At 52.2% G+C, this 17744-nt stretch overlaps 1 protein-coding gene across 1 annotated transcript; it reads left to right on the top strand.

Annotated features, from left to right (window-relative positions):
• The first annotated feature begins 371 nt into the window (after positions 1-371).
• LOC130251823 (glycogen phosphorylase, brain form) lies at positions 372-17284 on the top strand. The gene is made up of 20 exons (XM_056488767.1): positions 372-691; positions 2767-2868; positions 4679-4757; positions 5669-5772; positions 7092-7223; positions 9304-9415; positions 9794-9876; positions 10749-10892; positions 11242-11334; positions 11445-11591; positions 11709-11872; positions 12164-12278; positions 12982-13083; positions 13217-13364; positions 13888-13946; positions 14631-14772; positions 15087-15294; positions 15671-15805; positions 15915-15981; positions 16238-17284. Exons 1-20 carry the CDS (start codon positions 449-451, stop codon positions 16388-16390), a joined length of 2532 nt encoding a protein of 843 aa, XP_056344742.1. The 5' UTR covers positions 372-448; the 3' UTR covers positions 16391-17284.
• The last annotated feature ends 460 nt before the right edge of the window (positions 17285-17744 follow it).

Raw genomic sequence — 17744 nt, 5'->3', positions numbered from 1 at the left:
AGACCCAAGTGGTCTTTTGGGGGTGCAGAAAAGCTCAGCTTCTCCGAGAGCCCTGACTCATGAGCTTAGGGCAGCAGTACACAACACGGCAGCCTGCTATTCGGCGTACCAGAGACACTTGAACCTCGCTATGCCGACAATAAACCCTCATTTTAAAATCAGAACGTGGTGGTGGGGTGGCTTTTAGCGCCAGAGCCCGCACGGGGGGTGGGTTGAGAAATCACTGTCGTGACGCCATCCCTGACCTCTCAGCCAAGTCCTCCGGTGCCATCCCAACCCCTACACCATCGCAGTCCCCAGTCGCCCTCCCGGTCCCCTTCGGCCCACCCCGGCAGCGGCGCCGGTCCCGCCTCGTCGCGGGCGGAGGAGGCGCAGGCGCGGTGGCCCCGGCCCTGCCCCGGCCCTACAGCGGCAGCAGCAGAGCCGGCGGGGCGGCCGCAGCGGCGGGATGGCGGCGCCGCTGAGCGACGGGGAGCGTCGGAAGCAGATCAGCGTGCGGGGCATTGCGGAGCTGGGGGACGTGGCCGAGGTGCGCAAGAGCTTCAATCGCCACCTCCACTTCACCCTCGTCAAGGACCGCAATGTCGCCACCCCCCGCGATTACTACTTCGCGCTGGCCCACACGGTGCGCGACCACCTGGTGGGCCGCTGGATCCGCACCCAGCAGCACTACTACGAGCGGGACCCCAAGGTGAGCCCCGGCGGGACGAGGGGCTGGAGCTGGGCGGCTGGGCAGCCTTCGCCAAGGGTGTCACCCGGCAGGTGTCACTGTGCGTGTCCCTTGCATGCACCTGGCTGTGGGACCCCTCCTGCATTCCACCATAATTTCTTCCTTGCGAGCATCACGATGCCTGTGTCCCTCACGCGAACCCTGCTGTTGCTGTGTCCCCAGGGGCATTAGCATGGCCGTGTCCCTTGTACACAGTTCAGCGTGACTGTGTTCCTATAAGCCTTGCCTCAGCTGTGTCCCTCACACACATCTTGCCATGCCTGTGTCGCCATGGACATCGTCACATCCATATGCCGTGACTGTGTCCCCACAAAGTCTTTTGCAGTGCTGTTCCACTGAACCTTGGCTGCAGCATTATCATCCCTCAGACACCACCGTAACTGTGTCCCCTGCACCTTGTCACAGCTTTGTCCCCTGTGATCCTGCTCTGAGCAGGTCCTTGCATGTGCCTTGCTGCTGCCAGCAGTTCTGCATGCTCCAGCACAGTCACATCCTGCATTCACACTGCTGCCGTGGTGTCCTTTGTGGGCATCATCACCTCCATGGCTCAGCACAGCTGTGTCCTGACACACTCCTGCAGAACATGCAGGCAGCTCAGCTTTGAGGCTGGAGAGGAGTTTCTTGCCTTGTGAAAACCAGACAAGCTCTCACAGGTCACCAAACCCCAGGCTTCCTCCTGCTTGCCAAGTCAGGACAGTGATGCTGGAGGTGTTGGGGGCTGCAAGACTGTAATTCAGACTTAATAGTTTTGAATACAGACCAAATCCAGTGCTTGGTCGGAGAGCCACAGAGAGCAGGTGTGTACTGAGAAAGGCACTTACCTCCCTAGGGTGCAGGCAGCCACCTCCCTGAGTCAGCTCTTCTCCCAAGATTATGAATATTGCCTTGACACAAGAAACAAAGTGCTTTCACGGCAGAGTGGCTGCATGTGCACTGGGAGTTACACTGGTGCACAGAACTCTCCCTCTTGTCCTAACTCAGACAAATCTGTGGTGTGATCTATATTGCAGCACCAACAGAAGGGACTGCACAGATCCCATAAAGGTTCAGAGGAGCCTGAAGTGAGTTTGTTTACTGTCCTCTACACTTAGATTTTCACTAGGAATGTGCCCCTGCAGGAGACTGAAAGGAGCAGAGCATTTGTGGTCAATGATTTCCATCTGATAAGCCCCAGGGAACAGACTGACCCTTTCAGACTCCAGCAGAAGTGGCAGAGTGGGTAATCCTGCTGCTTAGTGGGAAAAGATCCACACTGCAGTGGAAAGAGGTTCAAAGGAAAGCACAATATGAAGTCAGGTTATTGTTCTGTTAAGAATTCCAGTTCATTTACAAAAATATCCATAGTGATGAATCTTGAGTGAGGGTAAAAGTTTGCACAGCCTGTTTCTTGTCCCACAAACAGGATTTTCTTAGCCTTTGGAGCACAGACACGGCTCCTTTCAAACTTGGGAGGTCACTGCACACTTGTGCCAGGAACCCTGCCGCCTATGGGACAATTTACTTGTGCAGCAGGGTGAAACAGGAATAAAACTTAGTCTGGGTTGAGCAGGAGGATCCATGAGATGGGAGTGCTGGAAAATTACTCGCAGGAAGGTGCTGGCCCTCAGCCCAGCTGGCCTGCATGGGGCAGGGGGTTTGCTCTGGCTTTTGGGAGACTGGATCAGCTTCAGCTAAGGAAAACTTTAAAAGCCCAGCGTAAACATCACCTCAGATGAGCCTAACAGTGTATAAATATATCATTCAGCATCCTAGATAATACTTGCCCTGAGTTAATTAGGGAAACACTTAACAGGGAGCGAGATTTTTCTATAGAAGGCTGTTGGCAGGGAGATGCGTGGTGAAGGCTTGGCCGGCGTCCCGCATGAAATTCTTCTGACAAACAGCTCTGGTGCGTGGTGTTCAGAAGCAGGCGCCAAAAGCCAGTCTGGGAAGATATCCCTACTCTGGAAAATGCTTGGGTCTGCTCTTGATTTTAAGCAGCTTTGGTGAAAGCAAAGTGCTGTGCTGTGTGTAAGCATCTCACTTTGCCTCCCCAGCGCATTTACTACCTGTCCTTGGAGTTCTACATGGGTCGCACTCTGCAGAACACTATGGTGAACCTGGGCCTGCAGAATGCTTGTGATGAAGCCATCTACCAGGTAAAGTCCTGGGGGTACCAGGGTCTCCCTGAGGCTAAATTTTTCCACACAGATGACTGAGTATCTTTGTTTCTCAGGGCTTCACCTGAGAAGGTTGTGTTATTTGGACTATACAAAATGAAGCTTGGCTCTTTCTTAGTGTTTTTCATTCCCTAGAGAAGACAATGGGTGGGCCTTGGGATTCCTTGGAGCTGGAGTACTTTTTTGCCAAACCACCGTTTCCCTGTAGTGAACGGGAGAACCCAGAAGTGTACACTGAAAACAACACCCAGTATTCTAAATGACATGAGTCACAGGCTGCAAAAAGCTTTCCATTAGTAGGAGAGATGATGGTTTGTCATGGGAGATATAGTATAATGGGAGAGACTGGGACTAGAGCAGCAGAACACCAAATTACAGTTCATGCATTGAGGTACACAAGGCACATCAGCTGCCAGGTAGAAGTTGATTGGTGGGAAGGGAAAAAGGAGGGAAATAATTTGCTTGAAGTAAAATGTCCTCAGGTGATTTCCATCTGGAAAAAAATACAGGCAATCACTAACCTGAGGCCATTGTTATTTACTTACATGGTTATTTGCAGATACCTCTGCAACAGCACAGTGACCATTTTTGACAGAATGTGAGGTTTTTGGCTTTCTTACCCAAACCTTTTATTTTCCCTGGCTTCTCCTCTCCCCTCCCTTTGCCCCACCAGATTAATCCATGTTTCTAGCAGAAGTTGGGCACTTCACTGTCTCTCTGAATGAGATACTACATTTGCTGCTGAAACATCTTGGCACTTTCCCTGCCAAGAGATTGGAAAGGGATTTCCAGGGAGGCACCTGTTTTCTCTCTGAAGTATTATTCCTCAGAGGGCAGGCTGGTTTTTTTTCAGGGAGCATCCTCCAAGTGCAAGACACTTTCTAAGTGCAGATTTGGCCCGACATGCGAAGGCTTCCCTTGCTGTAGCCTCCAGCATGTGGAGCTCATCATGGCCAGGTTGCTTTTGGGGATCTTGTATCCAGCATGGCTCTGTCACTGAGAGAATTTGTCTCAGTTTTTGTGTCCCCATCACGCTGTGCATGCGGCTTTCCCATCTTGGGACTGCAGACCACTGAAGTACTGGGAAAACAGTGGTATTGGCTTCACACCCTGTTGTGCCCCCTGGCACCAGGATGAGCTAGAGCTGTCCCCTGAGAATCTGCATCCCTGGAGAGAGTCCTTGCTGCTGGCAGCCTTAGCCTTCATCTGGCAGGGGCCCCCAGGCCATAGAACAAGCGGTTCAAGAGATGCAGGCAACCACTTCCAGCCACGGACTGCAGCCAAGAAGCTCTGTGGCAGGCTGGTAGGATGTGGGAAGCACAGAGAGTGATGGTAAATGCTGCAGTCACTGCTGCCAGCCTAGCCATGACCTTCCTCAAGGACCCAATGGGCATGGGCAGAGGGATGACTTCCCCTGCCCAGGCAGGATTCAGGTGTCCTTTGCACACTGGTTTGACCGTTCTCCCCAAACTGTCTCCACTGTCAAGTTTGGTCAAAGGGCATCCTGACCTAAGGGGCTGCCAGGGCATGAGTGTTTTGTCTGAAGTCTCTGAGGAAACCTTCATGGGAAAGTGACATCTGGTGACGGGCTGAATTGTTTTCTAATCAATTGGGCTGCTCAAGGACTAGGGGCTGGTGAGATGCTTCATGGGGAGGGATGCAGAGACCTTATGGGGTTTCATTTCCCTCAGTCTGTATGGTTTTGGGATGTGTTTGTCCTCCTGTGGAGAGCAGCTCAGGACATGGGGTTTTATTGGTGACATGTTCTGCTGTGGTTCTTCCCCAATAGCTAGGTTTGGACTTGGAAGAGCTGGAAGAAATTGAAGAAGACGCTGGATTGGGAAATGGAGGCCTGGGCCGCCTGGCAGGTAATACAGGGTGAAGGGAGTTCCCACCTCGTGCAGAGTGCATGGAGACCAAAGGTGGTGTGGCTGTCACAACCTCACCACTGGCATCTACCCCAAAGGCCTTCAGCAGTGTGGAACCCTCCTGCCTGCTCCTGGCTGGCCAGAAACATCTCCTCCCTAGTGAGAGCACCCTGGAGCTGTAGGTGTGTGTTCCGCAGTGCAGCAGGGCTGTGGCTGGAAGAGGCTGTCTGGAGCCTTTCTCCTCACCTCCCTGTGAAATCTCTCACTTCTCAGAGGCACTCAACAGCTCTCACACAGGCAGATTGTTGCTGCTATTTTAGTCTGCCTGTCCCATGGGACAGCTTGAGATGAGAGCTCCCCAGCACGAAGTAAATGCTAGGGCTGATCTTTACCAGAGCTACCTGGATTGAGGGCTGAAAGGGTTTCCTTTGGAAGCAATAGTAGTTAAGTACCTGGTAGTGCAGCAGGTTGGGGTCAGAAGCTCTGCTTTACTGGGCAGACAGGCTTAGAGCAAGGCAAGTTTACAAGAGCTCTCACTGCATCAAAGCTGGATTTGGGGTTTTGGTGACCTGTCCTTGTCACCAACAATTCTGGGAGTTTGTGGTCGCTCAGCAGGATGTGCATAGAGTCCTGCTGCAGACTGTCTTTTTGTCTCCCTTCTGCACATGGGTTTTCTCTGAGTAATAAACATTTCCAGCAGCACTGATGTGGCAGCTCCTCATCTCCATGCACAGCACACTGTAGCACATGCAGCAAGCGAGGAGTGAGGTTCCTTGAAGAGTGCCCATGCCCTGCTCCTACGGCCTGTTCCTTTGACCCTTACAGCCTATTTCCTGGAACCTTCAGCCTGTTTCTTTGACCCTTACAGCCTGTTTCCTGGATCCTTCAGCCTGTTCCTTTGACTCTTACAGCCTGTTTCCTGGACTCCATGGCCACACTGGGGCTGGCAGCGTATGGTTACGGCATCCGCTACGAGTTTGGGATCTTCAACCAGAGGATTGTCGATGGCTGGCAGGTACTTGGCAAACTCACATCCCTCTTTCTCCCTCTCTTTGATGCTGCTGACAAGGCCTGAATGTAAAAGGCACTGCAGTGCCTTGAGCTGCTGCTAAACTGGGCATTTGTGTCCATCACTGGGCAAGATGATGTGGGAGTTGAGCCACAGGGTATGGCTGAGATCAGGGATCTGCCTGCCTGGATCTCCACAATGCAGCTGCAATAATCCCAGAGTCCCATCCAACCTGGCAGTGAGTCAGCAAAGCAGTCAGACTAAGGATGAAGATGTGCCTAAATATCTCAAGAAGGTGTCTGGCAGAGGATGTGTTTGGTCAGATGGAGCATAGGCAAGTGCCTGGGGTGATTGCTGCTCCTGTGGGCTCCCCAGTCAGTGGCAGACAGGGCCTAAACAGAGATTTTTCCCGTAGCATTAGTGATCATACAATTTTTCAGTGAAAATAGGCTAAAAAACTGCCCCAGCTGGCAGTTTTCCTTAGTCTGTGTCTGGAAATGGTTTTCATTAGGAGACTCACCTTGCTTTGGTGTATAAAGTGTCTTTTTCCCCTAAAAATACCACTCCATAAGTCAGGGACCATGAGAGGTTTGAAGGTTGTTGTTTCCTGCTTCTCCACAAAGAAGCTGCAGTGCTGCAATGCTAGGCCCCATAAATGGTGAAAACAGGGAGGGGAAAGCTTCCCGTGTATTTGACTTCATGTTTCTTAAAAAAGAACAGGGATGGTGGCATGCAGGGCTGTGGCCCTCCCCCTTGCCTTGCCCCTCCTCGTCCCACTATCTCCCCCTTCCTTTAAGTCCCTCCCCCCACAGCAGAGAAATTTGTGGAGGCACAAAGCATCTCTGGATAACACCAGCCTAGGTGGCTGTGATGGATTCACTTCCCCATTGCTACAGTTGTGAGCTGAGAAGAGAAACCCTCTCTTGGCAGAGGGCAGAACAGCTAACAAGGCCTGGCTTACAGGATGTGGCTTGTGCCAGGAGCAGCGCTACTGGGTGCCACATCCAACATATTCCACGATATTCACAGTCAAACTGGCTGTAAAGGCCTGGAGTTCTGTGGTCTCTGCAGTTTGGATGGCTTAATCCTCAACAAAGCTCCATAGAGGCTATTTTATTTATACCAGCTGGGATGCACTCATCCAAGTTTTGGAAAGCCCAGCTATCCTCTAGAGGCCTCTGCATATACATTTTTAAATGGATTTTAGCAAAGCTTGCTGAAGCTTTGCTTTTAAGCAGGTCTCCCTTTGAGGAGCTGTGTTCAGCCTTCAGTGGAGCCACGAGCCACTCCTGAAGCCCCTCCTGAGCCCAGCTTGCCTCTTGCAGGTGGAGGAGGCAGACGACTGGCTGCGCTATGGCAACCCGTGGGAGAAGGCTCGCCCCGAGTACATGCTCCCCGTGCACTTCTATGGCCGTGTGGAACACACTCCCGAGGGGGTGAAGTGGATCGACACCCAGGTACCACCATCTGTCTCCATGCTGGGCTGGGGAAAGCCAGGCAGGGTAACCTGGGCTCCCCGAGGGCTTCAGGCTTTGCTTCTTTCCCAAACTCTCTCTGCTACCCTTGCAGTTACAAAGGTGACTTTGAAGCCTGTAGGGTTTGAGGAAATAAAAGCTTTTGTTGAATTGTTGCAGCGGGATTTGAGAAAAAGGAGGGATCTATTAATCTCCAGGGCAAAGCCCCACAGTCTTGCATGGATTTATGTTAGAGGAGAATTTTAGGCTCCTTGCATGCTTCTTCTGGCCATTGCTCACTCACACCCTATTGATTTTCAGGTGGTTCTGATGCTGCTGCTGTGCAGGGGCATGGAGCAATCCCCTGGGTGTTCAATTCTTATTGTGAGAGCAAGTTCCTCTTTCCCAGAGCAGCCCAATGGGCACAATGCTGTCAGGGAAGGCTAGAGGTGTGAATTCCAGTCTCCAGTTTGCCTGGAAGGTTTTGTTTTGTGGCATCATGGAGCACAGACACTCCTCCAGCCTCTCCCACAGTTAAGGAGATAATGCTGTACTTCAGGAGCTAGTGCTTGTTCAGGTTACTGCATCATAGGTGCATTTCCATCTCGCTGCTAATGAAGGCATGGGTTTATTAAAAGGATTGGAGATGCTTCAACCTCTCCTCTGTAAACACTGCTCAGGGTGGAGGAAGGAAGGACAACCAATTTCTCTTGATTGGAGATGACCTAGCTTTGTTCCCATAATGTTCAGTGGTCTTTCAGCCTGATGAACCAGCTCAGTTAATCTAAGGAACTCACAGTCATGGAGCTCAGCCATTTTCTTCAGCACCAAGAGCTGAAGCTCAGTTAGAGAGTCACCTGGGCCTGCTCAGAGGAGAAACAAACCATTTTATTTCTGGTTGTAAGAGGTTGTGCAATGACCTAGGCCATTGCCAGGGTAATAGTGCAGGGGTTCAACACCACAGCCCCAGCACAGTGAACATTTTGGAGGTGCTGCGCCAGAGCTCTCTGGTCCCCAAGTGCAGCAGGCATCCATCTGGGGACCAAGTGCCACTGCATTTCAGCATGCCTTTCTTCTGATCCTGCTGGTAGTCTGGGGTTTCTGGAATCCCAAACACTGCTTCCTACAAGGAGGTGAATTTTCAGTTAGTGCTGCTAAGGGAACAAGTTGGAAAGGTTCAAAAAAGCCAAAGATTCAGTCTCCAAATATAGCATGGCTGAGTTCACGTGATGTGTGCCCCAGTCCCTGGGCAGGCTTCCTGCCTGCTTCCATGTTCGGAGCTGGTAACAGCAGGCTTGGAGAGCCTGAGCTCTTGCTTATTCTCCCCAGAAGGGAGGTGTTGCTTATGCCAGCATAAAGAGGCTGTTCAGGACCAACATGCTGATCTTCCCAGGTTTTCCCTGCTGTGTGAACTGGGTTACTCCCTGTAGCCACGTGCACAGCCTCCTAAGGCTTAAGCATCATCTGCAAACTGCACAAAGAGTTTCACACTCACGTTCAGTTCAGGTGCTAGAGATCTCAGTGGAGTTATCCAGGCAGATTCAACAAACCTTGAATATTGGGTGGATGGCTCTGGAAATGGTGCAGCAGTTGTACGGTTTGGTTCTGGCAGGTTGCAGAAGGTTGATGGGCAAGATTCAGGCGGTGGCATTAATCCTAGATGGAAACACAAAAGTCCAGGCTTGCCTTGGCTCTCCTCCAGCACAGACAGAATCACAGTGGGCAGCTGAGAGTGCTTTCAGTGCTCTGAGTGCTTCCCAGTTGCTGCAGGAAGGTCAGCAGGTTTCTTGCAACTCTCTCTTGCATTTCATTGATGATGTTGAAAGTCAAGCTGGTCAGTAAAGCTCCAGACATCTCTGGTTCCCCAATGAATCAATGAATGCTTTCTCAGTAGCTGGTGGAAGTGCCCATGACAGCAGGGAAGTCTGTGAAGCTCAGCAAGTGCATTTTAGTGAGGTGAGATTCCTTCCACAGCCAGGACTTGTCTTTGTCCTCCGGATTCTTCCTGCAGTGGTTTCAGCCACTGTCCCACATTCTCTGAGGCCACTGTGTTGTAACCAGAGGGGAATACTATCCTTTTCAGGTTGTCCTTGCCATGCCTTATGACACCCCAGTGCCTGGATACAAGAACAACACAGTGAACACCATGAGACTCTGGTCTGCCAAGGCACCAAATGACTTCAACCTCCAGGAGTGTAAGTGCTGTCCCTCTACTTCCTCTCCTCTGGCCAGGCTGGGACACAGTTGTCCCTTTGTGCATGGCACCTGGCACAGCACTTCACTTCTGGTCTGTTTTGTGTTTATCTCCAAAACACAGCACTGTGTGCACATCCATGTATCACACTACTCCTCAACTGCTTCCAGAGGCCTCATGCACCAGGACACCCACCTATCTTCTCCTGTCACTCTAGTGCCTTTCACACATGTACATTCCCATCCTGTTCCATTAATACCAGCCTGAATATTCCTGTTAAAAAACCTCTCTACAAGAGAAGAGGGAAAAGTGTGGTTGTCAGGGACCTGCCTGAATCTCTACAGCTGCCTCAGTGCTGTGTGTATTTCTCTCCCTGCAGTCAATATGGGTGACTACATTGAGGCAGTGTTGGACAGAAACCTGGCAGAAAACATATCCAGAGTCCTGTACCCAAATGATAATGTGAGTGACTTGGTTGCTTCTCTTCCCTCGGAATCATCCTTCCTGCAGTTGTATCTCCTTGTTTGCAAGCACTGGAAGGTCATGGCCATGTGATGCTTGTTGCTCTGCATTCATACAATAGGTTGTCCTAGGGAACAGGTATGGCTCTGCTGGCTCCAGAGGGTCTTTGCTGTCTGATTGGCAGCTAAGATTGTGGCCCATATGATGTAGCTGCTCTGTTCTGTGCTGCAGGGAGGGGAAGACATTACTCCTTTGACTTCAAGGCAGTTGCCAGTTTACACAGTGAGGACTCATTTCCATCCCCAGTTCAAGGGATTTCTCACTGCAAGGGCTGCCCCAGGCCAAACACTCACTGGGCTCTGGGTCCAAAAGGGAAGAGCCCTCATATCTAATAATGGATTGGCATCTGTGCTGGAAAAGCAAATCCCCTGCACTTTACCCCACGCGCTATCAAACCTGCTGGTGTTTTAAAATAAACCAGCACAAAGCACAGTGTGTGTGAGGCAGCTGGTATGTCCAGAGACACTCCTGGCTATTGCAGAAAGCTCAAAATCCTTGTCCAAAAACCCTGCAAAGGATTTTGCCGTTAAGGGAGGGAGTTGTGCTGGCTCTATAGGGGTAGTGTGGATGGGGCAGACTCTGTTGCTCTCTCTCAAAGCAGCTGTTTGGGATGCCAAGCCCCTTATGAGTCCCTACAGCTGCTGTCCACAACAGAGACATATGAGAAACAACCACATTTGCCCTGATGAGGAGCCAAATGTGGGAAGCCTGTTGGGAAGCCCCTCCGGGTGGAGAGGAGCATCTCCAGAGCTGTGGCTGCCAGGTGGGGATGGCAGCTGCAGCTCTGATGAGCGTGGTGCCCCTACTTGCAGTTCTTTGAAGGCAAGGAGTTGAGGCTGAAGCAGGAATACTTCGTGGTGGCTGCCACCCTCCAGGACATCATCCGCCGCTTCAAGTCCTCCAAATTCGGCTGCCGAGACCCTGTGAGAACGTGCTTTGAAACCTTCCCAGACAAGGTAAATCTGTGGGCAGAGGCACTGGGGGTATTTCAGCCAGACCTACCTCTGCCTGAGGGAGAGCAGGATGCTCAGGACTAAATGGGGGCATTTATATAAACATCCTGGCAACTTCAGTTGTAAAACTGATGCTCTCCAGGCCTATTTTCCCAGGGAAAAAATTTGCTATTTGGAGCAAAAATTGAAAATCTTTAATAGCTGAGAGATGTCTGTTTCTGAGAGATGTCCATTACTGAGAGATGTCTGTTTGTGAGTTGTGAGAAGAGGCTTGGAGCTGACCCTTAGCCGAGTCTCATGTGTACAGGGCACTGTCACTGCCAGAACTGAGACCAGCAAGTCTGTGTTGCAGGTTGCTATTCAGCTGAATGACACCCACCCTGCCCTGTCCATACCAGAGCTCATGCGGATCCTGGTTGATGTGGAGAAAGTAGACTGGGACAAGGTGAGCAGAGCTGGGAGGACCATGCTGAACCTTGCAGGGGAAGGACCTGTGGGGTTTCCTTTTCGCTCCTGCCTGGGTGCACGTGCATTAACATGTTGTCTGTAATGCAGGCCTGGGAGATCACAAAGAGGACCTGTGCCTACACCAACCACACTGTGCTGCCTGAAGCCCTGGAGCGCTGGCCGGTCTCCATGTTTGAGAAGCTGCTGCCACGGCACCTGGAGATCATTTATGCCCTCAACCAAATGCATCTCGATGTAAGGGGCTGGTCCCAGGGTGTGGGAACTCTGGGGGTCTTGGTGTGACCAGCTTCAGGATGGGAGTGCTCCTAGGTGCTGTGGCTCTGTCACTCATGCCCCTGTCCCCGCCTGCAGCATGTGGCAGCTCTGTACCCGGGGGACATCGACCGTCTGCGGAGGATGTCGGTGATCGAGGAGGGCGACTGCAAGCGGATCAACATGGCTCATCTCTGCGTCATTGGCTCCCATGCCGTCAACGGCGTGGCCCGCATCCACTCTGACATCGTGAGGAACTCGGTGTGAGTTGGGACACACCCAGGCCTGCACCCTCTGCCATCACTGGGCTTTGCCTGCCAGCTGGGAAGGGTTAGCTGGGGCAGCTGATCTGCTTGGGTTGCATTGCTGGGGAGACTCTCTTTGGAGCTAGCGAAACTCTTGGCAGTCCAGCTGAGAAAAGGGGTGAGAGGCAGCAAAGAGTTCACAGCTGTTACAGGGAGATTGACAGAGCCTGCCCTGAGGAGTGCCCACTGGGGGGGCCCAGCTGTAGCTGTGGGTGGTGGTGGGTGGCTCAGAGCTCTCTGGTGTTCTAGGTTCAAGGATTTCTATGAGCTGGAGCCAGAAAAGTTTCAGAACAAGACCAATGGGATCACGCCGAGGCGCTGGCTCCTGCTGTGCAACCCAGGACTGGCTGACATTATTGCTGAGGTGAGTGGTGAGCATGTGAAGTGAGGGGCTGAGCATGATCCCTTTGGTTGCCTTGTGTGGTCTGGCCCTGAGGGTCACATCTGGCAGCTCTGTGGAGACAGCCTGGGAGGACCATGCTGTGGTACGTGTAGGTGTGAGATTGGCTGGACTCTAAAGTTGATGGTAAAGAGTTGGCCAGAAAAAAGCTGCAAAAACCTGAATATGATCCCTGCCGTGGTGGAGACTGCACACAGGCACAACCACAGCATGTCTGGACAAGTGTTCAGCTTCACAGGCACAAAGGAGTTTGTCCCATGGAGGCCCAGCCCCAGTTCAGTCCCTTGTATTTCCCAGGGCCTTTAGAACAAGTTTTTACATCACACTGCAACATGCCATGGCTGTATATCATCCTGCAATTAAATGTATCTTCATGTCCTTGCCGTTGGTTTCTCCAGGTGCCAGGAGGCCATGGCACATGTGCACACATCCTCCCTCTTCCTGCTCAAACTCTTTGAGAGAGGGGGACTCGTCCAAATTTTTGCAAGTGTCCTGTTTCCACTGGGCTTCTTTAAGATGCAGAGAAGTAATCTCATGATAAGAAACCATGCCCCTTTTCCTGGCCCCACTCCCTGTTCCAGTTCCCAGTGGGACTGTGGCACCTCTGCTGGGGAAGGGCAGTTGTGGACTGGGTGAAGTGTCTCTTGACATTCCTGGTTTATTTTAGAAAATTGGGGAAGGCTTTATCACAGATCTGAGCCAGCTGAAGAAGCTACTGGAGTTCATTGATAATGAGACCTTCATCAGGGATGTGGCAAAAGTCAAGCAGGTAACGTGCAGTGGAGGTGGCCTGGGGGAAGAAGGCTAAAAGCATCATGCTGCCAGGAACATCCCAGCAGCAAATGCTCACTTCTGATGCAAGCCCTGGGAACTCATGATTATTCCTTGTATTTTTCTGCCAGGAGAACAAGCTGAAGTTTGCAACCTACTTGGAGGAGCAGTACAAGGTGAAGATCAACCCTATGTCCATGTTTGATGTCCAGGTGAAGCGAATCCATGAGTACAAGCGGCAGCTGCTGAACTGCCTGCACGCCATCACCCTCTACAACCGTAAGTCACCCAGCCTCTCACTGCTAGGGTTTCTCTCCAGGAGGGACACTCTCCAGAGTGTCTGAAGGGTCATACAGAGCACTGGGGAAAAGCTCACAGCCCAAATCTCCAGCCCAGGTAACCTCCACACCTGTTCTGCAGGTGTCAAGACTGACCTGGTGCAAGTTAAGACCCCATTTGCCATTGTATACTTGGGACCCCTGCCCATTCCCAAAGGGAGGCAAGTCATTTCAGCTTTGTATTGTTCTGGCTTGAGTAGTTCTCCAAGGATCTGAATCCCCAAGGATTCTGTGGCCATTTTTTGTCCACCACATCTCCAGCAGATGTCTGGTTGGGCTTCAGGGTCCTGCAAGGTTGATGGGTCCTTGTGAAGTGGGCTGAGATCCCAGCCCGCCTCTGATCCAGGCAATAAACACAGCCCAGTTTTATCTTCAGTTCTGAAGACTTTCAATTTTATTTTTTAAGATCAAATTTGAGCTTTCAAATTTGGAAAAGTTTTGAAGGAAGATCCCTTCTCTTTCAGGCATCAGATGTAATCCATCCAAATCCTTTGTGCCCAGGACCATTATGATCGGAGGAAAGGTAACCTGCATTCCAAACTTGGTGCATTCATGGCTCTGGGGCGGGTGGGGAAGGTCCTGTCCCCTTTCTGTGGCTTTGCTGGACTTGCTTTAGATTAGCTAGCAGCAGGGAACACCTCCATGGACTAACTGGACTGAGCAAGGTTCCATCATTATTACCCCATGGCTCAGGACTTCTCCTCCCAATAAGATGTTTTCCTAATTCACAGCTGGGAGAATTAGGATTGTTCAGGCTTTGTGGGGACTTCATTCTAGTCTTTCAGTACTTCTTTTAAGAAAGATGGGGACAAATGTTTTAGTAGGACGTTTGTGATAGGACAAGGGATAGTGGTTTTAAATTGAACAAGAGTTAATTTAGATTAGATCTAAGGTGGAAAATTTTTCAGTCAGTGTGGTGACCCACTGGAACAGGTTGCCCTGAGGTGCTACATGCTCCATCTCTGGAAACATTCAAGATAGGTTGGATGGGGCTCTCAGCAACCTGGTCTAGTTCATGTCCTTACTTATTGCAGGGGGGTTGGACTAGATGTCTTTTAAAGATCCTTTCCAACCCAAACCATGCTGTGATTCCATGTGAACAGCAGAAGTGAAGCTCAGACTCACTGCAGTGAGGACCCCACACTGGAATCTCTCATGTTCTCCCTTCCTTAAAAGCCTTCCCCATTTCTGGGCTGCTCTTCTTCAGGCAGCCCCTGGCTACCATATGGCCAAGATGATCATCAAACTCATCACATCCATTGGTGAGGTCATCAACAACGACCCCTATGTGGGGGACAAGCTCAAGGTCATCTTCCTGGAGAACTACCGGGTATCCTTGGCTGAGAAGGGTATGTCTGGTCTTCTGTAAGCACGTGGCAGAAGTTGGGCATGTCCCAGCTGAGCCCAGGAAGGGGCTGGCCTGAGAGGCAGTTGTGGCAGGACACCTGGCTGTCCCCTAGGAAAAGCCTGAAAGCTCCACACAGGGCAGGAAGCCAGCTTCGTGCAGGAGTCGTAGCAGCAGCATGGGGTCATGGTAAAGCTGAGCCTGGCCCCAGAGTTGTGCTATTTGGGCTGAGGGCGAGGTCAGAAGGGCCACTGGCAAATGTTTGGGGGGAGCTGCACTGTGCCGAGGATTAACTCCTACCTGTCTTGCACCTGGCAGTGATCCCAGCAGCAGATCTGTCCCAGCAGATCTCCACAGCTGGCACGGAGGCCTCAGGTACTGGCAACATGAAGTTCATGGTGAACGGGGCCCTCACCATTGGTACCATGGACGGGGCCAACGTGGAGATGGCTGAGGAGGCAGGCGAAGAAAATCTCTTCATATTTGGCATGCGGGTGGAGGATGTGGAGGCCCTGGATCGGAAAGGGTTGGTGCACACCAGGGCTTGTCAGATGGGGATGCAGGGCTTAGCTCTGGGAGGGAAGGCCATGTTCTCTGGGAGGGACACCTTCCTCTCTGAGCAGCTCTGGAGCAGGAATAAGCAAGGGGCTAGAGGCAGGCTTTGCCTTAGGCTTCAAGGATTCAGCTTGGCCAGAGCACAGTGGCTGAGTGGGACGTGGCACAAAATGTATCAGACACCACTGCTGTTCTGAGCCACGAGCAGGGTGCTCTGATGGGCACAGCTCTGGGAGCAAGGCCTCTCACTCAGGAGCTGCCCCATACCCTTGCCTGCCCTCCCTGCCCCAGACACGAGGGCCCAGGGAAGAGAAGCAGTGCCTAGAGCCTGTCTGTGCTGGGCACAGGTACAATGCCTGGGAGTACTACGAGAGCCTGCCTGAGCTGCGCCAGGCCATTGACCAGATCAGCAGTGGCTTCTTTTCCCCTCGAGACCCCGGCTGCTTCAAGGATGTTGTGAACATGCTCATGCATCACGACAGGTGAGTCCTGGAAAGCATCCCCGCGCAGCGGGGAGCCCTGCCTGCATATGGGAAGATGTCTGTCCTGCCTGGAAGGCAAACCCCAGCCAGACTCTGCTTTGGGTTTCAGGTTCAAGGTGTTTGCAGACTATGAGGCCTACATTAAGTGCCAAGGGCAAGTGGACCAGTTGTTCATGGTAAGACATGCCCACTGCTGAATGGGAAGGCTGGGTTCTTTGGTAGTAGGAGGACTGGGGGTAACTGGGATGAGTGTGCTCCAGTGGAGCCTTTCTTAAGGTCACTGCAGTATGTGGGGACCCTGGGGCAGGGTGAGGCAGGTTTGGCTGCTTCAGCAGCCCCACACTGGTGTTTTAAACCAGCCAGTGCTCTGCAAGGCTGCAAGCCAGGATGGAACTGGGTGAGCAGCTGAGACATTGCCTCTCTTCTTGCCAGGATCCCCGTGAATGGACGAGGAAAGTCATCAGGAACATTGCGTGTTCGGGCAAGTTCTCCAGTGACAGAACCATCACGGAGTATGCCCGTGAGATCTGGGGGGTGGAGCCTTCTGCCACAGCAATCCCCCCACCCAACCTGCCCCGAAACTGATGCAAGCACCAAGGGAAGGAAGGAGGGATGCACTCCCATCGCAGGAGGCCTCACCTGCATTTCACCACCAGTCAGATGGGTTCAGCTCTGCAGAACCAAGGCTTTTCCCTCAGAGGGGTAGAAGGATGCTCTAAGGAGAAGCCTTGACTGAGGAACAAGAGCTGGGGGGCAGGAGAAAGGACCTTGTGTTTGCACCTACCTAGCCTGCATGTGCTGCATAATGCTTTTAGTGAGATGGCCATGGATGTCTTCCACAGCTGTACTGCATGCTTAACAAGGGCTTTCCGAGTAAACCCTCCCCCCTGCTGTGTGCAAGGGCCTGGCCTCCTTGACCCTGCCCCACAAGTAGGATTAGCCAACACAGAGCTTGTCTTTCTCCTGGGGTCTGCCAGGCCCAAAGCTGGGGGAGGGAGAGGCCAATCCCTGCCTATCGCCTTTTCCAGTATCACCTAAAGAAGGGGGGGCTGGCTGTGAAAGCAGCTGGCCCCAGGGCAGGCACCAATGTCAAACACTGTACCACAAGCAGGAGAGCCTGGGATCAGCCACTTCCTTGCCACAGAGCTTACTGTAGCCTCCTATCACACTTCTTTCCTAACTAAAGGCCCAGTAACCAAGCTACTCCAGGGATTTTTAGCCTCCATGTCTGCATAGGGAGGGCTGTACCTGCCACTGCCAGCTGGGTGACTGAGCCTGCTGGCTCTTGGCTTTGCAGGTAGAGCTGGGTGCTCCCCAGGGGTGAACGTGGATCACATCCCTGGCACTCCGCCGTAGCAGGATCATGCTGCTCCACCTGTCCCTCCCAGTGCTGGGGTCACAGTTTAACACCCATAGTGCTGTGTAGTGCACCAGTACTACCCTGTTTGACACCAACTCATTAAAACAACCTGAACACCTGCTGGTTTGACTTTGGACTGAATTGTGACTACCCCATGCCTCTGGGTTCAGGTTGCAACAAGTTCAGGCCACAATGCCTGAATCACTGCTGTCCTTCCCCAGCTGTGGCTTCATGGTTTGTAGTCCCCTGCTGCTGCCAGAGTGTTAGCTCCAGCATGGAGGGGCAATATGCTCTTGATAGGCTGACTCTAGACTCTGGGGTGGGGGTTAGTCTTGGGCTTGCCCTACAAATGGCACACAGGGCTCCTGAACTAGAAATCATACAGGCAATTCCCATATCCCCCATTCCCAGGGGACAAGAAGAGTCTTAGGTGCAGCCAAACTACAGGCACAGACCCTCTGGGCTGCAGGAAAGTCACTCCCCTAGAGCTGGCAGCAACCACAAAGATTTGCCCCAGTCCCAGCTGCAAGCTCATCTCCCACACACAACCCTACTGCAGCCCTACCCCACACCCAGCTG

The sequence above is a fragment of the Oenanthe melanoleuca genome, chromosome 3, assembly GCF_029582105.1.
Source record: "Oenanthe melanoleuca isolate GR-GAL-2019-014 chromosome 3, OMel1.0, whole genome shotgun sequence".
Classification (NCBI taxonomy): Eukaryota; Metazoa; Chordata; class Aves; order Passeriformes; family Muscicapidae; genus Oenanthe; species Oenanthe melanoleuca.
Note: the sequence above shows the minus strand (reverse complement) of the source record. Positions and strands in the feature narration are given on the sequence as shown.